General features: G+C 41.6%; 4 protein-coding genes and 1 long non-coding RNA gene across 7 annotated transcripts; 2 read left to right on the forward strand and 3 right to left on the reverse strand.

Moving 5' to 3' along the window:
- Window positions 1-3439: 3439 nt before the first annotated feature.
- On the reverse strand, window positions 3440-5134 carry LOC125572364 (cytochrome P450 1A1-like; the record flags this gene model as incomplete). The annotated part of the gene is made up of 1 exon (XM_048732813.1): window positions 3440-5134. A coding segment is annotated over one exon (1470 nt), but the record flags the coding sequence as incomplete, so codon positions are not given.
- Window positions 5135-5401: 267 nt separating this feature from the next.
- Window positions 5402-6218, reverse strand: LOC125572365 (cytochrome P450 2F5-like). The gene has a single exon (XM_048732814.1). The coding sequence runs from the start codon at window positions 6121-6123 to the stop codon at window positions 5563-5565; it is 561 nt and encodes a 186-aa protein (XP_048588771.1). The 5' UTR covers window positions 6124-6218; the 3' UTR covers window positions 5402-5562.
- Window positions 6219-6689: 471 nt separating this feature from the next.
- LOC116614497 lies at window positions 6690-7258 on the reverse strand. The gene is made up of 2 exons (XR_004294564.2): window positions 6983-7258; window positions 6690-6900 (listed from the first exon to the last, which is right to left on the reverse strand). It is a non-coding gene; the product is annotated as an uncharacterized LOC116614497 (long non-coding RNA).
- Window positions 7259-8151: 893 nt separating this feature from the next.
- Window positions 8152-21110, forward strand: LOC5507077 (steroid 17-alpha-hydroxylase/17,20 lyase). 3 transcript variants are annotated; one of them, XM_048732811.1, is made up of 3 exons: window positions 8152-8635; window positions 9602-10820; window positions 20315-21110. In XM_048732811.1, the coding sequence occupies exons 2-3, from the start codon at window positions 9633-9635 to the stop codon at window positions 20606-20608; spliced, it is 1482 nt and encodes a 493-aa protein (XP_048588768.1). In that variant the 5' UTR covers window positions 8152-8635; window positions 9602-9632; the 3' UTR covers window positions 20609-21110. The 3 variants fall into 3 exon arrangements, with proteins under 3 accessions (XP_048588768.1, XP_048588769.1, XP_032231465.1); XM_048732812.1 differs by lacking the exon at window positions 20315-21110 and adding an exon at window positions 13707-16018 and having other exon boundaries at window positions 8155-8635; window positions 9602-10890; XM_032375574.2 differs by lacking the exon at window positions 20315-21110 and adding an exon at window positions 9319-9472 and having other exon boundaries at window positions 8161-8635; window positions 9602-12221.
- LOC5507074 (cytochrome P450 2E1) lies at window positions 16447-20294 on the forward strand. The gene is made up of 2 exons (XM_001627678.3): window positions 16447-18078; window positions 18771-20294. The coding sequence occupies exon 2, from the start codon at window positions 18792-18794 to the stop codon at window positions 19965-19967; it is 1176 nt and encodes a 391-aa protein (XP_001627728.3). The 5' UTR covers window positions 16447-18078; window positions 18771-18791; the 3' UTR covers window positions 19968-20294.
- Window positions 21111-21737: the final 627 nt, after the last annotated feature.

Consider the following 21737-nt stretch of genomic DNA (forward strand, 5'->3'; position numbering starts at 1 on the left):
CTAAAGCATAGTATAAGTCTGGAGCTTGAAAACCTACTTTTGGATAGTATATTCGTTATTCCCAAATCACTCTCCTTTAGCCAAATCGAAGGCGAGAAGAATTGATGTTACACTAGAAAAAGAGCCTCCAGCCTACAATGCAGAACGCAATAGTTATCCAGCTTGGTGACATAGTACTAAGGTGTTGAGGTGCTTGCTCGCAAATCTCTTGGAACCTTGCCCGTCTTCACGTAGCTCGAACTGTTAAGCGGGTGGACTGGTTTCAACGTAAGTGTTCGTCAAGCCGTGGATAAAATTGGAAAACTCCCGACAATAAATGTACCGCCACTAACCAAAGTATCTACAGTGTTCCAGATTTCGAATCAATCGCTGAAGATAAAAAAGATCTGACATCTGACGTCATTGTGTTTGATCAAGGCCAAGGCCACCGATTCCAAGGCGAAAATTTTATAATTGGAGGATGGAGAGTTTTTTTGGCGTTTTTTTCTCTCAAACAATGGCGCAAGCCTGGCGGCATTCATAACCCTATACAGGCAGACTGCATAAAGCTCCACCCCCCCCCCCCCCCTGTTTTCGGGAAAACAGACATAGCTACCCTGAACCAGAGTGGCTTAGAAACTAAAACTTGGGGTTTACCTAAATTTATTTATGAGGACATATTGTTGCCATCCCTGTTTTCGGGAAAACAGACATAGCTACCCTGAACCAGGGTGGCTTAGAAACTAAAACTTGGGGTTTACCTAAATTTATTTATGAGGACATATTGTTGCCATCATGTTATCATCATAGACTATCCAGTCTTCACACATAGGTTTCCACTAAAAATGGTGATCTTCTATATTTTTTCCTTTTTTTCAAGTTTTATTGTCTCATTTGACTTAATAAGCATGGTAAAGTGACAAGTTTTACTAAGGCGTTTTAGTTACCTTTTGCTCTTTTAAAATCGTTGGTCAAAATGCCATATAATTTACTAGAACTTTAAAAGTGGTAGAACTTTCGAATTTAAGGGTCTTGGCCCATGGACTACTGAATCAAGGAGCACATGAGAATAAAGTCTGCTTACAGTCTGATTTTCGTGTAACTAGCATTTTTAATGGCGAGCAAAATGTGACAATTTTTGGTCTCACTAAGTAAATCAGTATGTAAGTAGGGTACATCGAATCAATCGTGTTCTTGAAAACCGTTTCCATATAAGGAAAGCTCCTTATTTAAGGCATTACTTAACATATTTGGGAGCTTCAATCATTTTCTCCCGCTTTTTTATTGCCTTAGGACTGTGAAGTTAAGAATTTCCACCTGAACGTTCTTTCAAAAATTTTATATTACTCTACAATCCCCAAGATATACCTGACATTCCTAAATACCAAACGGCTTGAGTTTGGATATAATGCTTTCCCGATACACCATTCCTTCTGCTTTAATAAAAGGCTTTCTTTTAGTCTTTTTTGAGCCTTCCGCGTTGTACAATGCGGAAGGACAATCAATCAATCAATCAATCAATCAATCAATCAATCAATCAATCAATCAATCAATATATTTTATTTGGTACCCTTATACATGATTATATATCAGGTGTTTTTCCAAATAGTTAAGATAAAAAGGAGGTTGTCATTATCCGTGGTGTGCATTTATTCTTTTAGGCATTCAAATCTTTTTCTTGTGCAGTCAAAAATATATTTTGCAGTTTCCCTGTTAATGATCTCGTTTCTTTGATCCATGGTAATAATAAAAAGGAAAGCTCTTTCAGATGTCATTGCATTTAAGTTGATATTAGTTTTGTCTTTGATAACACTATAGTATGCCTTTCTAATCGCGTTGTATGTAGGGCATTTTACAAGAAAGTGTTCTTCGTTTTCTATTCCATTTTTGCAAATCGTGCACCTCCTCTCATTTGGGGGCACATATGGTTTGGCATGTCTACCTGTTTCGATGGCCAAATTATGATTGCTTAGTCTTAATTTTGTGACGGCAATTCTGTGTTGTACATTATTAATTTGGGTAAGATATTTTTCAAGTTCGTAGACCACCTTGAAGGTCCTGAAAGTTCGCAATTTATTCTTTTGGCGTGGGTCTCTTCTACTATCATTGTGAATCTCACTTAGCCACATCTGTCGCTCGATATCTTCAAAGCGCATCTTTATTAAATTTATAGACGTGTTTGGGGCATCAAGCCATATATAGCCCAAGCCTGCTCGATCTAAAATGTTTTTCAGTTTGTGCACCCAAGTTACCTTGCTGTTATTTTCTAAAGAATCTAGGAAAGCCAACACAGCAAGTTTACTGTGGTCAGAATTTATCATTTTTTGCCAATATTTTATTGCTCTACATTTGGCTTTTAAACGCATTGGAAATCTACCGACCTCGGATCTACATGCATTAGAACTGCAGTACCTGTTGACGCCTAGCAGCCAACGTATAAACCTTGTGTGTACAGATTCTATGGGGTCTTTTTCTAGTTTGTCATTGCAGTCTGTTCCCCACACCTCGCTACTATATAATAGAATTGGGGTTACAAGGGTATCAAAGAGCCTAAGTGTTAGAGTTATTTTGTCTCTAAAGTGGTTTCCCATTTCTTTTCGAAGCTTATACAAAGCTTTTAGTCCGACCTTCTTTATTTCTTGCTTTGCTAGGCTGAAGTTCCCAAAGGTGCTAAAATGCACCCCAAGGTATTTATATGACTTGACAATGTCAACTTTACTGTTTCTGTATTTAAAGAGATAGTTGTTCATTGTTTTCCCAGAGTTATTAAATATCATTATCTTAGTTTTTTCTAGATTAACAGTGAGTTTTGCTTCATCACAAAATTCGCTTAGTTTGTCTAAATATTTTTGTAGCCCCGTGGCAGTCTTCGAGACGATTACCAAATCGTCGGCATAAAGTAAACAACTAATAGGTCGTGAATTGAGTTCGACATCGTTGCAATTTCTTACTGTATTTAGTTCCTCGGACAAGCTGCTGAGATAACAATTGAACGTGCGGGGAATTAGCCTTACTTCTAATGTGGGAGGGAAATGTAGAGCCCTCCCCCCCCCCCCCCCCAAAGACAAGGAATTGTGGAGCCCCCCCCCCCCAAGACAAGGAATTGTGGAGCCCCCCCTCCCCCAAGACAAGGAATTATGGAGCCCCCCCCCAAGACAAGGAATTGTGGAGCCCCCCCCCCAAGACAAGGAATTGTGGAGCCCCCCCCCCCCCCCCAGACAAGGAATTGTTGAGCCCCCACATTTTGAAAAATAAGCTCCAGCCAATCATCAGGGTGTTCCCACGCTTAATCGTCCGGCGCTTCTCATTGGCTGAAGTTTTTTTTTCAAAATGTTTACGGTGTTCAAGCAGATTCTGATTGGTCAAAATTGTTCAGCATGTCCCACTTTCTGTGTACTAATGTAAAAGAAAGCTGATCTTACATACCGACCCATAGAATTGCGAAATAGTCAATTTTTGAAATAAAGGATATTCTCGTATTTTCTACAGCAGCGGGTTATTAACCACACCCATAGACCCCCTCGAGGCTCGATGGAGGGTAGTGTAGTTGCCGCCTAAAGTCTATCTAACGCTCGTATCTTGTACGGCAGCGGATAATATACCATACCCATTAATCCCTGCAAGTTCTGCAGTGAGCCATCTAGTGGCGGCTTAAACTCCAGGTGACGTAGAAGTCTTGAGGTCATCAAAAACAGCTGCATCTTCGCCATCTTTTCTCCGGGACATAACCGCCTTCCCGCTCCAAAAGGCATGAGTTTTTCATTCTTGATGAACTACCATCCTTGTCCAGAAAGCGGGCGGGGTTGAACACGTGTGGATCCGCCCACTCAGCAGGGTTGTGATGTACCCCCCACAGGTTTAAGATAACGGTGGTTTCTTTTGGGATGAAGAAGCCGTTGAGTGTCGTGTCGCACGTTGCTTTGTGTGGAATTGCAAGTGGCACAGCAGTCGAAATACGCATCGTCTCCGCTATGACCGCCTCTACATAAGGCAATCGATCTCGGTCCTTCAGTGTGATGATTGTATTTTTGTCCCTACCGATGACGTCATCGAGCTGACGGTGAAGCCGCGCTTGGACTTCTGGGTAAACTGTCAGGTACGCGAGCATCCAGCCCATTGTTGTAGCGGATGTTTCGCTCCCCGCAGTAATCATCTCGCCCATCGTTGTGGCAATATGCTCGATGGAGTTTACTTCGTGGACGCTGGCGTCTTCTTTCTCTGCCTCTGTAAGCCCCTTGATGTATCCATCAGTGAGATCTCTGATGCTTTTGCCGTCGTTGCTGTCTATGTGTCGCTGAACTTGTTTCATAAAGTATTCGTTTCGGTTTTTAGCAATGCTCTTGAGTAGCTTGGATGTTCTGATGGGCAGATGCATCAAAAACGGGAACATGTCAAGCGTGCTCATTGATCCAATACTTCGAGTTGAATCATCAATCATTTGAACCAAAAGAAGAAATTCTGGATCATCGAGTGTGTAGTTGGTTCCGAATGTCATCGACGTTACAAGATTCAGGGTGATCAATGATAGTAAGTGATGTGGATCAAAGGCGGTTCCGTCAAGCGCTTTTATTCTCGCCAGTACTTCATCCAACTGATGATTGACTTTGTCTTCAACTTGGGGGTAGTACTGACGCATGGATGACTGTACAATCCGTTTTTTCAGAAAATAGGTGGGACAGACATCGGTGAAGCTTATGGCTTTACTACCATTGGATACATAATCCAAAGAAAAGCTGTAAGGACGACCAGAAAATGCGTCTTTTCTCCCTACCAGTCCCTCGCGCGCTGCCTTGGCCGAGCAGACTACGACAGACCGCTGACCGTTGAGGTAGAGAGTGTAGACGCTGCCGTATGTTTTCGCGAGCTCAGTGAACTTGACGTGGAGTGAGGAAAATGAGCCAATCAGCAGTGGAGAATTTCCAATAATAGGGTAAGGGCGTGGTCCAGGGGGTAGGTTAGAGGGCTCGGTGTAACGATGGAAGAGATGGCGAAGAAGCACCAAGGTGACGATAAGAAGTCGTGTCGTGCTTTGTGTGGAAGTGAAAGAGGTCCTGCGGGCGATATGCGCATCGTCTCCGCTATGACCGCCTCTACATAAGGCAATCGATCTCGGTCCTTCAGAGTGATAACTGTACTTTTGTCCCTTCCTATGACATCATCGATTTGTTTGTGCAGCCTCGCTTGGACTTCTGGGTAAACTGTCAAGTACGCGAGCATCCAGCCCATTGTTGTTGCATTTGTTTCACTCCCTGCTGTTATCATTTCCCCCATCACCATTGCAATATGGTCGGTGGATATAATGTCCTGGACGCAACTGTCTTCTTTCAAAGCCTTTGCCAATCCCCTAATGAATCCATCGGTGAGATCTCGAATGTTGTTGCCGTCAAAGCTGTCTTTGTGTTGCTCAACTTGTTTTATGTAGTATTGGTTGCGGGCCTCAGAAATTGATTTCAGTTTCTTGGATGCACTGATTGGCAGATGAAACAGAAAAGGAAATATGTCTATAATGTTCGAGGCTCCAAAACCTTGATTGAAATCATCTATTATTTGAACCAGACAAAGAAAGTCTGGATCGTTAAATGCCTAATTGGTCCCAAATACTATCGAGGTCACAAGATTCAGCGTTACCAGTGATAGTAAGTGGTGTGGATCAAAGGCGGTTCCGTCAAGCGCTTTTATCCTCGCCAGTACGTCATCCAACTGATGGTTGACTTTGTCCTCAACTTGGGGGTAGTACTGACGCATGGATGACTGTACAACTCGTTTTTTAAGCAAAAATGAGGGACAGTAATCCAGAAAGCCAATGTTTTTACTTCCTTTGTTTATGTAATCCAATGAAAAGCTATAAGGGCGACCAGAAAATGCGTCTTTCCTCTCTACCAGTCCCTCGCGCGCTGCCTTAGCCGAGCAGACGACGACAGATCGCTGACCGTTGAGGTAGAGAATGTAGACGCTGCCGTATGTTTTCGCGAGCTCAGTGAGCTTGGCGTGGAGTGAGGAGAATGAGCCAATCAGCAGCGGGAGGTTTCCAATAAGTGGGTAAGGGCGTGGCCCAGGGGGTAGGTTGGAGGGCTCGGTGTAACGATGAAAGAGATGGTGAAGAAGCACCAGGGTGACAATGAGAAGGATGACTTCAGCGATCATGGCTCGACTGTATCAGTGTATAGTTCACGAAAGCTGTCATAAACAAATCACAGTAAAATTGGTTTAAACTTTTGAAACAATGCCTGTGCCATCCAACAATACGTACTAGGGAAAGAATCCCTTGCGAATCCCTTGGCATTTACCTTGGTCATTTAGCTACCCTGTTTTGCACTTCAAATACAAGCATGCCTGAAGAGATTTTATTTTAGTTAATTAAATTATTTAATCGAATTGAAAACTGTCGGGCGTTTAATGCATTGGTGACTTCCCCTCAGTGTCATTGTATCACTTTTGATAATGACATAACGATTTAATAAAGCAAGAGAAAACTGAAAACTGTCGGTAAAGGTCACAGATGGACAAGCAAAACTTAATTCAGAACTGCTTGCCCTTTCTCAACAAATATAGAATACTTTACTAGGCTGACAGTATACTGGGTTATTTAAATAAATGAAAATGTCGGGCATTTAGTCCATTGAGGTCGTTTCCCGACTATCGGGCATTAAGCCACCGTGTATAAGCGTGAATCGTGATTGATAACGTGACACAAGAGTAACACGCTTCGATTCGTTCAGAAACGTCATCACTTAGGCTTTTATTGTATTTCAATAGCGCGTAAAGTTGTAATATATAAGGATGCATAAGAATTTGAATGCAGTATATAACATTTAAAGCTTGGGATCCAATTTATATGCTTCGAATTTCTCTATCTGTACAGCGACTTGGTAAACGGAACTGTCATGATGGCTGCAAAAAGTCGAGGTGTATTGATATTACCTGTGCAAGATCTCCAGGTTACTATTATACTTGATTTTGATATGCCCATGTAAATATCTAAGTCAGAGTTAACTCCGCTTACCTATAGTTTTCAGTACATAAATACAAGGAAGTAAGACACAGGATCACACAAAAGATCGCTGGGCTTGTGGATCGTGGATGAATCGTCGCCTAGCCCTAACCCAAAGCACTTAAAAGTTGTCTGTCTCAAGAAATCATGTATTTCATTAAGTCTGACAAAACAAGTCAAGAAAAAAAAGCCGTTAAAAATAGTTCTGTTTTCGAGGTCACCGAGGCATAGGGTAAATGGCGTTGTTTCCCTGCACCGTTCCATTGCAATGACGATGATAAAAGCGGGTGTCCTGTCCTAGTTTCCTAGAGGGGACGCCAACGAATTGATACATTATTACTCTGAACCTGAGATAATCCACAGGCGACCCAAGCTAGGTCTGTCAATGATGAAAAACGAATCTAAACTTCGTTATACACCTTTTTTTTAAATAAGGTTGTACTGGAGTGGTTCATGGGTAACGCATAAATGTCAGCTTTTGTCTTTTTATATGATACACATGGATTCTCCAAGTGAAACCCTATTTGAAATAGGTATATACAGATAGAGAGAGTGGCCACTTCGCCACTCGAGCTGTGTCAGCAAGGGACAAAGGCGGGTTGCGCGAGCGTGTGGACTGTATAGTTCTGTTTTCGAGGTCACTGGAACAAAAAAGAGTTCTGTTTTCGAGGACACCGAGGCCTAGGGCGTGGTTAAAAGCGGGTGTCCTAGAGGGGGTTTCAATGTATTATTCCTACATTATTTGAACCCAAGATAACCCGCAGGTAGTCTGCTTAGCAGCCGCTTTTAGTGTCACGCACCCCTTCCCTGGAAGTGTGGGGACGTGCGTGACTGTAAAAAATAGCTACGAAATCAGATACCTACAGTGGATCTCAAAAGGATGAATGTATTCTATTAGCTTTGCATTCTATTCATGATATAATTAGACAGACCTACCAAAGCTTGAGCCGCCTGTTTAAGTCGCATTGTCACCAGTTTACTTCCGGAGGTCCTACGGAAACCTCAACCGTTAAAAGACAAAAGAATCTATTAGAATCCGAGATATTAAACAGGCCATCCGCTCTAAATTAGCAATCACATCCTCAAAGAAACTTCCAATAAACACACTGCTTTTAATATTTTGAAATATTTTTCGCGTTTTCCTATAAAAATCATCGGATATAGTTACGTAATCGACCGGAAGTAAACTGGTGACAATGCGGCTTTAACACGGCGTTACAATATAGCTTGCATGCTTGAGCATCGGGGGATTTTGGGTTATATACTACAGGAAGCAAAAAGGCTTGACACTCACAGATATTATGTACAAATAGAAGGGCAAGAGTCCGAGCGAGCGAAAAACAAGCAACATCATTTTGTGACCTTGTTCAAAACAAGTACTTGAACTGTCTCAAGTCTAATGTCAATTAGCTGTCCAATCAAACATCGCATCCACCATGCATAGCCAATTACATACCAATGACAAAAGAGATACCCTAAGGATGTTAGAGGTTGAGGAAAGAAGAATTGAATGCCACAAATACCAGGTTGACTTAGGCGAGTTTGATGGATGTTAAGATTATTTGTAACTCCAAAGAATCGTCAGACTGATTTTGCAAGCTGAAAGAAACTTCAGTCAAGAAGAATTCGCTCAAAGTCTCTCGATTTTTGGCAAGCTGCAGAAGGGTAAGAAGGTCAATTTACGCTAACGCTAGCGGATCTTTCGGGTTAGATTTGAATTATTGAGGATAAAGATTCACAGGATGTCCCAAACAGTTCGTTCCTCTCCTTTGGAATGATTTCGACTAAGAACTCATCCAAACTCTTCTCTGACAATTCATTTCCTTTTATCTTTATTATGTTTTTGGTTTTGCCAAGGAGGGTGTTATTGTGTTTTTGGTAAAATTTCACGCGAGTTTATTATAATGACTCAGGACTATTTGCGGCGAGAGAAGGACCCAAAGCCCTTTTGGAGTTTGGGATGTTTCTGCAAAATAAGCATCTGATGATAGCTTGATTTCTGATATGGTTGATGAGATAAGCATATAAAAGTAACCTTTGGGGAGTCTGGTATCGAAAATAGACTTCAAAAACCTTTCACTGTTCTCTCTGATTACAAGTTTACGAAGCCTCTGCAGTACGACCACCTTACAAATTCCGGCAAAAATGAAGTTTTTTACCAAATAAGGAATTGATTAGTTTCCTTATATGGACGTGACAAAAATTACGACAATGGCCAGTGCCCCCCCGCCCCCCAGGTTCCGCCGCCCATGAAAAACGACAATTTTGGGCTAAATTGTTTTGATATGGGTCCAAAAGAAAAGACTATATTTATCAGTGTCACAAACAAGCTTGGTCTTTTAAACTAGGTCTTCAAAAAGAGTAGACTGCTGCTAGCCGTTCCTTCATTACAACAACAGAAGTCGCGCTCGCTCTTGTAGACTTCTTCGCCTTCACGGTCTTTTGCCCAAGAAGGGACGGCTAGCAGTCTACAAAAGTAAAGTGTCGAACTTTTGACACCCTGTAAGTCTCAAACAAAAAAACATGTTTTCGATGTTCAACAGTGATAACACCAACGCAGTTTTAATTATTACAGTTTTACAATTAAAAGGCGGTGTATGGACATGATAGCTAGAATTAAACATTTTGCAGATCTCGATTCAGAAAAACTGACACCCAAGCCATGATCGCTGAAGTCATCCTTCTCATTGTCACCCTGGTGCTTCTTCACCATCTCTTCCATCGTTACACCGAGCCCTCCAACCTACCCCCTGGACCACGCCCTTACCCTCTTATTGGAAACCTCCCGCAAGTGGTTGGCTCATTTTCCTCACTCCACGTCAAGTTCACTGAGCTCGCGAAAGCATACGGCAGCGTCTACACTCTATACCTCAACGGTCAGAGGTCTGTCGTCGTCGGCTCTGCCAAGGCACTGCATGAGGGACTGGTGGAGAGAAAAGACGCAATTGCAGGTCGTCCTTATAGCTTCTCTATGGAATACGGGTGCAAAGGGTGCAAAAACGTAGGATTCGCCGACTTTTCTCCTCTTTATTTGTTCAAACGGCGCGTTGTGCATTCATCTCTGCGTCAATACTACCCCCAAGTTGAAGACAATGTCAATCATCAGTTGGATGACGTACTGACGAGGATAAAAGCGCTTGACGGAACCGCCTTTGATCCACATTATTTACTATCATTGGTATCGCTGAATCTAATGAGTTCTATAACTTTTGGAACTAATTACACACTTGATGATCCTGAATTTCTTCGTTTGGTTCAAATGAACGATGCATTTGGTCAATGTTTCGGAGCCTTTAATATCCTGGATATGTTTCCGTTTCTATTGCATTTCCCAATAAAGGCCTCCAAGTTGCTTAAATATCTTGCTACGGATCGATACGATTTCTTAATGGAAAAAGCAAGAAAACACGAAATTAATTACGATGGCAAAACGATCCGTGATCTAACAGATGGATTTATCAAGGCGCTTTCAGAGGCTGAGAAAGATGGTAGCGAAATCCATAGCCTAATCGATACTGATCACGTTGCCATGACAATGGGAGACATGGTGTTTGCGGGCTCAGAGACGTCTGCTACAACAATGCGGTGGATGCTGGCGTACCTAACAGTTTACCCAGAAGTCCAAGCGAGGCTGCACCAGCAGCTGGATGACGTCATTGGAAGAGACAAAAATACAATCATCACACTGAATGACCGAGATCGATTGCCTTACGTAGAGGCGGTCATAGCCGAGACATTGCGCGTCTCACCACCAGGACCATTTTTACTCCCGCATAAGGCAACGTGTGACACGACACTGGACGGTTACTTGATCCCAAAAGATACCACCGTCATCTTCAACCTGTGGAAAATACAGAACGACCCTGCCGAGTGGGCGGATCCCCACGTGTTCAACCCCGCCCGCTTTCTGGACGAGGAAGGTAAGTTTGTCAACAACAAGAACCTCTTGCCTTTCAGTGCAGGAAGGAGGGTTTGTCTGGGAGAGAAAGTGGCGAAGATGGAGCTGTTTCTTATGACTTCGAGACTTCTCCGTCATCTGGAATTCAAACCACTATCCGATGGCCCTCCGCCGAGCCTTGAGGGGACTTATGGTGTGGTATATTATCCGCTGCCGTACAAGATACGAGCTCTCGAGAGACTCTGACCGTCTAAAACAAAGAAATGTTACTTTTTAAATGGAGCAGATCGACAGGTCGCAAACGTCGACAGTCCGCATGCATCTCTACAAGTTACGTTTCACATAAAAGCTCACACTTTAGAAGTTAGTGCGGAAACTTTGAGAAAGACAAGTTGGGTCTAGGCTGAGGCCTGATTAGATATGTCTATGTCTATATTTTGCGCGTCGGCAAGGATCGAGGATTGATAATTCAGACGTAATTGGAAGTTCTTTTGCACTTTATTGACGAAAAAAGTCAAACTGAAAGAAAATACATATAATATCATTTGATTAGTGTTACGGTTTGTTTGTGGCGCATAGTAGTAGAAATCAGATCTTTACAAAATACATTATTTTACTGTGAATACATTTAAGCTATTGATATTCTGTTGTTCATTTATATAGAGCTTAATGCTCAAAACAATTTCTATGTCTAAAATGGTCGGTCCCACATCTAAGCCATATCTAAGAGTGAACTATACGCAACTTAGCAGATCAATATCTAATTCATATCTAAGATTGAACTATACGCAACTAGCAGCTATCCATATCTAAGTCATATCTAAAAGTGAACTATACGCAACTAGCAGATCCGTACAGCTCAACCCTCATGACGATGGCATCCCTCCAAGTGTTCACCATGAACCGGACGTAACGTGTGACGAGCAGCTCGGCCAGTGTGTACCCACACATCCCATTCAAGTCGGAATTTCCAGGGAAAATCTGCCAAAAAAAACAAAATGATCACATTTTCACACTTCTCAACTCTTACACGGCAGCTCACACAACAGACAGGTTTTATTACTGTGATCAATGGAGCTTTTACTTCGCTTTAATAGCCGCCCCTCCCAGATCTAAAAGGCTGCTTCTTCAGCCCTTGTCCCCACCCTACCCCCTGTATTCTATGAGTAGCCATGCCAAAAGTGTAAGTTTTATACCCCCCCCAAGAATGTCCAACGTTCTCCTATCTTCACACCTCCGGGGTCGGGAGCACGGCCTTGTGTGGCCACCTTTCTGATGAGTGTCAAGTTACCTAGAATTAGATAACCGTCCAAAACAAAATTAATAATTGAAGAATGATATGTGTAATAGGTTGACTAGTTATGTTTGTGACCTCTATTTGGTAGTTATCATACGCTCCACGAGGAAGGGGCCAAATCCCGTATTTCCGATCACTTCTGTTCCCCTGATATCGTCTTCTCGGTCGTCTTCACTCCAAATAAATACCCTTTTTGGGGGAGCTAAAAATCAGACCCCCCGATACCCCTAATCCCATTTTCTGGCATATCCCTATTTAGACCGAAGGGAGGGCTTTTGAGGCCCCCAGCACCTTTGATCTGTAATAATTTTTGAACTAGTAGGGCTACAGCATTGAAATTTGATGACTTATCCTAAAATTTATCTGGGATCAGTTTGGTGTAAACAAAATTTTGATATGTGTTCTCTGGTAACCATAGCAACAAAGTTTTGAGACATAGGTTTAATGAAAATTAGGCATTAAGTCGTTAAGACCAACTTTTATTACGTGCTCAACGTTAATCCATGTCATATAAACGTTTTATACCAAGTTTTGATAAAACACATTAAAAATTTTTACATCTTTATTTTAGGGGGGAGGGGTGGTGTTTTTTTGGTAAATTTTTGACCTTCTCGAAATAGTGCTTGTAGAAATAGCAAAAAAAAACATTCATATCCACATGAAATCTGTATATAACTTGAAACGAAGATTAAATATTGTCAAAAAGCTTCATATTTTGGCACCCAGTTTTTATTGATTAAAATAAATAACTTTCATTAAATCCAAGATGGCGGATCCAAGATGGCGGATGCTGATGTCACATAATTAGATAAAAATCGCTGTTTTTTTTTTAACTTACATCCAAATTTGGCAAAACCCTTTTTATATTCCTCTGTTTTAAATAAAAAGTAGAAAAAAAATTTTGGGAAAGATATTTTACTTTAATTAAGAGTCCATTTGCAAACTTATGCTATATTAAAGGTACCATGCCAATCAATGACAGATGTCATGTATTGTTGTCATAGAAACAGTGTCATTAATAATATATGTTTACTGCAAGGAGAGAATATCGGTCGCTTTTTGAATACGAACTGATTACGAAAACTCATTTGGATTTTGGATGTTCTATGCAAAGGTTTCGAAAGATAGGCTATTTATAACCATATGTCCTTAAATGACGTCATAATGACGTCATATATTGTGTTGTTATGGCAACACAATATATCAGTTTGTTTCTCTTTGTCAGATAGTGATTCTTTGAAAATTTGGTCATAATAGCTCCTATGGTTCAAAAGTTAAGGATAAGGATTCATACCCAAAGGAGTGACGTCACACCCTAACATGTCACGTAACGCTACCATGGTTTTCGTCACGCTATGTCTGATTATTGTTACGCAGTGTGTTATATCATGTCACGGGACTAGGGCGTCATTCATTCAATAAACGTTACAAGTCACGATGTAAGATCACAGATGTCACGCAACACATGTCACGATTTCACGCAATTCGGTGTGATGGCTTCGTGAGAGGTCGAAGTTTATTTGGTCTTACTTGTGTCGCAGGTATCCCCAATGAAGCCCAATGGAAATTGACATTCGCCAGTGTTATTGACATAGTTCGCTCGACATTTCCCGCCATTAGAACACTTGAGTTTGTCGCAAGGATTCTGAAAACACAAGTAGAAAAGCGAAGCAAGTTTTGAAGCTGTCATTTAACTGGAAAATCCTTGGAAACAAGAAGAATGAAGAGAAACCTTTGCTAAGGCTGTTATAAAAAAAAAATACATTCATCGACGTTTAACATTCTTCTTACTGGAGAATTGGGAGTTGGCGGTTTTTCTATGACGCGTTCCTCGTACTTACTGGAATGATGTAATGGTTTGATGACGTGTTGCGGTGAAACTTCTAGGAGGCGTTAAACTTGTCGTCGAATAGAAGTTCGCACCAGATCTTAAAGCTCGGATCAGCAGATGCCTTTTTTCCCGAGTTGATTGACAAACAAGCCGGGAACTCATCCATGCACTTCAGCCAACAAGTCGCGACATCCAGTTCCATCGTCTTTGCCAGGGCTTGTACCGCAAGAAAGTAATTCAGATGTTCGTTGAAGTTTACAAAAGAGAATTCACCTCCGTCATTATCCATTGGTTTATGTTTTTCACCATTTGAGCTACATGCCATTAGAAGGAATGGTACAATAAGGAGATACATGGCCCGAGGCTTAAGGAGCGCAAAGGACTTCACTTCCTTCCCTATCCACACAGCCAACTTGAGGCCCAAAAATCAGATGCCTGTGAGCTATGCAGACCCTTTTAAGGATTAATTTAAATTTAAATTAATGGGGCGCACGCTGAGTGAGTCCTGCACACACTCGCTCGCTCGAAGCTTTCCATTTGGCCGTCACATTTGGTCATCACATTGCATAAATCATATGGTTAGTTACTTTTTAAACGAATAAAAAGAAAACAACCATAAAGGCAATCTTTGCACGTTTTATTCAAATGTCAGAGCATGGGATGCAAGTATAAGTTTGAAACAACGATTTTTTTCCTGGCACCAGTCAAGATGAATTATTTTAAATAGTCTATAAACTCGTCTACTATATTTTGTTTACCATTCACGAAAATTAGACACGAGTTAACAGATTGTAACACAGGAATCTCGCTACGATACACAAAGTCGACACCGAAACATGGAATCTTTTACCCTGGTTCCAGAGTCTCGTGCGTCTCTCTATTTAGTGGCCCGAGAGACTCTTGAGGCTCTGGGACCAGAGTAGGAATCTTTGGACATTATCAAATATTTTTTCTTCACAAAAGAAACCAACAAATTGTCATTTTAATCAGGTTCGATAGCATAACAAATTTTATCATTTTCAAGCTTTTGTCTTTTCCAATTTATTTTCATTAGACACAGCTTGATAAATTATTTTTGAAATCGTATATCATTCCCAAACAAGTGATGAATATTGTATGATTTCAATTTTTTTGCGTCAAATGTTGCGTTTCGTTAGATATATGTGGATTTTCTCAATGAATGCTAACACTCTATGGTTGCCCTGCTTTCTAAGAAATTCCAGCTGTTTTATTAAGCCCTGCGCATGCGTGCTCACCCACAGTATCTTGAGCCAATCAGCATCTTCGACTAAATGCAAAATGGGTTCCAGTTATCAATGGTTCTTTGCGCGCTGAGACCGTCGTGAAGGCCAATAGTCCAGTTTCGAGTTCCACTGTGCCTGCTGGTCATAGGCACCGAGGACGCATAAATACCGTGCAAGCCTCGGTTTCAATTGAATCGATTGCAAATACCAGAGAGATCATGAAGTATTCACAGGTTTTTGCATTGTTTTATTCCAAGTTCCAGAGGATTCTCTCGCTGGTATGCGCATGAAATTTGCCTCAAATCGAGGCTGTATTTATTCGTCCTTAGCTGTAAGTCCAGCGGTCATAGTGGAACTAGAAATTGGGCTATTCCTATGACGATAAGCGAGCGTTTCCGAAATTATCTCGAACCAATTCCATCACTCTGCCAGCGTGATTGACAGAGTATGATTAGTTGAATTTGTATCCAGAATATGGCGAATCCTTGCAGAATTCTTTGTTTGTGCCTTCACTAGTTCTTGCAAGTTTTTCATGGAACATGCGTTTCCCACTATTGAAAATGTTTCTCTCTTCAGCAGTATGTATCTTTGTTTACAAGGATCATACATATGTATTCCTAAAACCTGAACTTGGTAAAATCCTGCGTATGGCTATAGGGCCTCAAGACGAATGGAATGGATATTTTAGACGAATTAAAATAATTCATTTCTATGGCAACTGTTCATCTTTACGATTCTTGATATCAAAAAGGTACTAATGAAATAAAAAGTTTAGCTTTATCAGTGTCTAAAATGTTTTATCAGGCGAGCCTAAAGAGGGATGAACCGTATCAGTAAGCGCTAAACCGCGCAACTAGCATTGAAATCTTGCCTGTTTAGGGCAAAATATCCTGTTTAGAAAAAAATCATACTCTGTTTAGAACGAACGAGTTCGGAAACCTGAATACCAACTCGTGATTAAAGGGCTTAACGCGTCATTCGACTTTCAATACTCGACTAACGCGACAATTCAAATGAAAGCAAGGTAATAAAATCCAAACCCTGCTCAGGACAAAAAAAAATTAAAAATTTCCTGTTTAGGGTATACAGCTTTATTATCTATGACAGTTAAGGTCAATAACCTTCCTTACCTTATGCAGAGGCGCGCCCCCGTTTGTCGAGTACTCCCCCCCCCCCCCCTTTTCCTATAAACAACCATTTCCATGCATTGAAAACAAGATAAAGGGATCGTAAACCATCGTAAATTTTGTTGCGCGAAGTAGAAATATCAAATTCAAAAAATGTTGTGACATAAAATGTACTCGTTTTCGTGACAAATATAGCCTGATCGTGGTATTATTTCGGAAAGGTGCGTCCCAGACCACCTCGGCTTTCGTGCGCGTCACAGGATTCCCAAAATTCGGAAGCAAAACATTTCCAAATAACTCCGATTGCATGAGCGAGCGAGCATGGCGATTACAACTAAATATATGAAATATATTTATAGCAAGACCAGGACGACAATTTTGCTTAGGGCATGGCGCATCAACTTCTACAGTGAGACTCACACTTTTAATAAAATACACTGTGAAACAGAAGCCCAATATGATCTCTTTTTATCCAAGAACTGTAAGTCAGTGGAACTCCCTTCCTAAAATTGTATTTTCCCAGGGCTCTTCTGTAAGTGTAATTTCAAGCTACGTAAGTCCTTAGCTCTGACCACCCCGGCCAAAATCCTCTAAGTGGGGGATGGCTGTAACGGAAAATAATAAAATAATATGGAAGCACTATTAGTTAAATTTTTGTAGCCTTGCTTTACTAGTTGTTAGCCATTGGATAACAATCGCGATTAGGGTATATTTCCTGTTGTATTGGTTTGGGACGAAAGCAAAAAGATCGCTATAGAAAGAATTTCTAATCTCCCCGGGTCTACTCCTTGTCCATTTATCAGAATCTCCCGGCGTTGGCGAAGTATCGTGGCCAAGTCAATTTGCTTCAGTTGTTTAAACGGTATAATAGCCCTGCTACACTGTTATTTTAAATAAGAACGTCTAGTTTTCAGTTGCGGTTCTGTTTTTGAGGTTACCGATACCTAGGGCGCGGATAAAATCGGGTATGTTCTAGAAAGGGGTCTGGTTATCTGATTATTACCACATCATTACTCTGAACCCAAGAGAATCCAAAAGCGGCCCTAGCTAGGTCTGTTTAATGATGAAAGAGGAATGTAAACTTCTTTATATACAGATAGAAGTAGTAGCCACTTTGTCGCTGTGGAAAGAAACGGGTTGTGCCAGCGTGTTGAGTGTAAAATAGCGTGAGATCAGATAACCAAGTTACTATGGAACTCAACAGGATGAATTTCTTTAAATAATTCTTTTCATAATAAGACAGGCCTAGATCTTGAGCCGCCTGTGGGTAATGTCTGTTGATTGTGCTTCTACGGTCGTTACAAATTAGCTTGAGCATCGGAGGATTTTGCCTTTTATACTCCAAGAAAAAGGCTCTGACACTCAGGTATTATTTACAAATAGAAGGGCAAGGGTCTGGGGAATAAAATCTCGCGTGCAAAAGTAAAAAAACATTTCGTGACCTCAAGTACTTAAACTGTTTACAACCTCAAGTATGAAGTCAATCATCTCACGCAAACAACACACCTTACTAGAGCATAGCCAACTACAGACCGATGACAAAAGAGATATCCTTAGGATGTTGAAGGTCGACAAAAGAAGAAGGGAATGTCTCAAATGCTAGGATTGCAAAGGCTGCAAAGAATCATCAGACTGATTTTGCAAGGTGAAAGAAACTCTTGTCAAGAAGAATTCGCTCAAAGCCTCTCGGTTTTTGGCAAGCTGCAGAAGGGTAAGGAGATCAATTTGCGCTAGCGGATTTTTCGATTTAGATTTGAATAATTGGGGATAAAATACAGGACAGGGTATCCCAAACATATCGTTTCTCTCTTTTGGAATAGAATTCGACAAAGAACTCATCAAAACTCTCCTCTGCCACTTCATTTATTATACTTTTCCTGATGTTATTATTGATACCGCCCTTTTTTCAAGGTGCACAAACTCATTTTTCAATATTGAGGAAGGCTATAATAAAATACTGGCGCGGCGTAGTCCATAAGGGATCAAACGCATGACGTGTAAAATAATACTAGCTCATGTTGGGGAACTCCAGCTCTTTTTAGTTGTGTTAGAAAATAGAACCTTTTACCTGACCTCAGTAACATGGTCGTTCCAAGTTAAGTTGTTCGTTAACGTAAGACCCAGCAGTTTTACACTGGTGACCACCTCTATTTCTTTACCTTCTATACTTCTCGGAGTGAATTCTCTCTTCTGTCTGGCGAAAGAAATTCGGAGTTCTTTACACTTGTCTGCGTTTAGCTGGACTCTATTATCACAAGACCATTCTACCACTTTATCAACTAGCTCCTGCACGTGACTGTCACTGCCTTTCGTTAGACTGTAATAACACCAATTATTTTACAATGATAAGGCGGTGTATGGATATGGTACTGATAATGATTCATTTTATAAATCTTGCTTTAGAATAACTGAGACATCCACGCCATGATCGCTGAAGTCATCCTTCTCATCGTCACCCTGGTGCTTCTTCACCATCTCTTCCATCGTTACACCGAGCCGTCCAACCTACCCCCTGGACCACGCCCTTACCCTCTTATTGGAAACCTCCCGCTGCTGATTGGCTCATTCTCCTCACTCCACGTCAAGTTCACTGAGCTCGCGAAAACATACGGCAGCGTCTACACTCTATACCTCAACGGTCAGAGGTCTGTCGTCGTCGGCTCTGCCAAGGCACTGCACGGGGGACTGGTAGAGAGAAAAGACGCAATTGCAGGTCGTCCTTATAGCTTCTCTATGGAATACGGGTGCAAAGGGTGCAAAAACGTAGGATTCGCCGACTTTTCTCCTTTTCTCCTGTTTAAACGGCGCGTTGTGCTTTCATCTCTACGTCAATACTACCCCCAAGTTGAAGACAAAGTCAATCATCAGTTGGATGAAGTACTGACGAAGATAAAAGCGCTTGACGGAACCGCCTTTGATCCACATCACTTACTATCATTGGTGACTCTGAATGTGATGAGTTCTATCACTTTTGGAACTAATTACACACTTGACGATCCTGAATTTCTTCGTTTGGTTCTAATGAACGACACTTTTGGTCAATGTTTCGGAGCCTTTAATATCCTAGATGTGTTTCCGTTTCTATTGCATTTTCCAATAAAGGCCTCAAAGATGCTTAAATATCTTGCTACGGATCGATACGATTACTTAATGGAACAAGCAAGAAAACATGAAGATGCTTACGATGTAAATACGATCCGGGATCTTACTGATGGATTTATCAAGGCGCTTTCAGAGGCTGAGAAAGATCGTAGCGAAATCCATAGCCTAATCGATACTGATCACGTTGCCATGACAATGGGAGACATGGTGTTTGCGGGCTCAGAGACGTCTGCTACAACAATGCGGTGGATGCTGGCGTACCTAACAGTTTACCCAGAAGTCCAAGCGAGGCTGCACCAGCAGCTGGATGACGTCATTGGAAGAGACAAAAATACAATCATCACACTGAAGGACCGGGGTCGATTGCCTTATGTAGAGGCGGTCATAGCGGAGACATTGCGCGTCTCACCACCAACACCTTTGCTCCCGCATAAAGCAACGCGTGACACGACACTGGACGGTTACTTCATCCCAAAAGATACCAAAATAAATAAGTAAATTTGGGTAGCTAATCGCTTTCATTGCAGCTGGGAAGCTGAATTACGAGAGCGCAGATTCAGACGTGGTCGTGTTGAAGGCATGGGAAGGCGCCTCAGGCAGCCGACATACAACTCATGTCTGACCACGGATCACAGCTAAGATCGAAATTGTTGGTTTTGTGGAGGGATGAAAACCGGAGAACCCGGAGAAAAACCCTCGGAGCAAAGGTAAGACCAACTAACTCTACTCACGTCGGAACCGGGAATCGAACCCAGAACCCAGTGGTGAGAGGCACAGGCACTACAGAGCAACGCTCTGCCAACTGCTCCACCTAGGCTCCCACCGTCATCTTCAACCTGTGGAAAATACAGAACGACCCTGCCGAGTGGGCGGATCCCCACGTGTTCAACCCCGCCCGCTTTCTGGACGAGGAAGGTAAGTTTGTCAACAACAAGAACCTCTTGCCTTTCAGTGCAGGAAGGAGGGTTTGTCTGGGAGAGAAAGTGGCGAAGATGGAGCTGTTTCTTATGACTTCGAGACTTCTCCGTCATCTGGAATTCAAACCACTATCCGATGGCCCTCTGCCGAGCCTTGAGGGGACTTATGGTGTGGTATATTATCCGATGCCGTACAAGATACGAGCTCTCGAGAGACTCTGACAAACAAATGTTACATTTTTTACTGGAGCAGGGTAAAGAAACAAAAACATATTTCAACAATATAACCTACACAATACGAAAATGATTGGCCGAGGTCGATTGCATAATCTTGAATGCCTTAGTTGCTCTTTATGGCGAACAACCCTGTGCTACGCAGCAATCTTGAATTGGCGAGGAGTCGATATTTTGGTGACAAAAAATTCGTGCGAGGGAGAGACAAAGGGGATTTGGTTTTCTACGAGAACAAGGCTGTAAGTAAATGCCTCAAACAGGCTTTTCATGGATCAGCCAATTTTACTAGTTAAGCTTTGTATTATACGCTATCAAGAAATATAAAAATATGTATTCATGCTTGGGAGCTGCAAATTTACTAGTAGGGCTGAATGAATCCATCATTTTGTGTTGTCTCATGGATAATCACTAAGTAAAAAAAATTGTAAAAAGTCTTAGTTATCAGATGGAAAAAGCATTGTATTTGAAGATTACTTAATAAGAAATGACTCACTTTTTGGCCCCCTGTGTACGCGCCTGGATAACAGTTTGAGTAAGCGTTAGTGCAAATCGAGCAACTAGCATTCTTGAAAAATGTCAAGGGTATATTTTTCAAGAAGTCCAGAAAAATAAACCCTGTTAAGGATAAATAGCTTTGCGCCCTCGTTAGTGAGTCCCCCCCCCCCCCCCCCCCCCCCCCACACACACACACACACACCTATCTCCGGGCGAATAACAATTTAACAATTTCCATCAAGTCACTAATCAATCGCAAACCATAATTTTTGTTGCGCGAAGAAGAAATCGCAAATTCTGGAATTTTGTGACATTAAATGTTTGCGTTTGCGTGACGAGCCGGCTCAGAAAAGTGCGCCCCAGCGTACCTCGATCTTTGCGCCACAGGATTCCCAATATTCGAAAACAAAACATATTTCCTAAGAGCCAGGTTAAAACAACCTTTGACGATTACAACGAAATCAATTTATGGCAAGACTACGACAATTTCTCGCTTACTCAGCGTATTGCGTATCAACCTCTATAGCTCACAGAGTCTATAGCTTACAATATGGAAGCGCAGCTAGTTTTAAATTTGTAGCCTTGTTGTCAGCCATTGGGTAACACTAGTAATTGGAGTTTA

The sequence above is a fragment of the Nematostella vectensis genome, chromosome 9, assembly GCF_932526225.1.
Source record: "Nematostella vectensis chromosome 9, jaNemVect1.1, whole genome shotgun sequence".
Lineage (NCBI taxonomy): Eukaryota > Metazoa > Cnidaria > Anthozoa > Actiniaria > Edwardsiidae > Nematostella > Nematostella vectensis.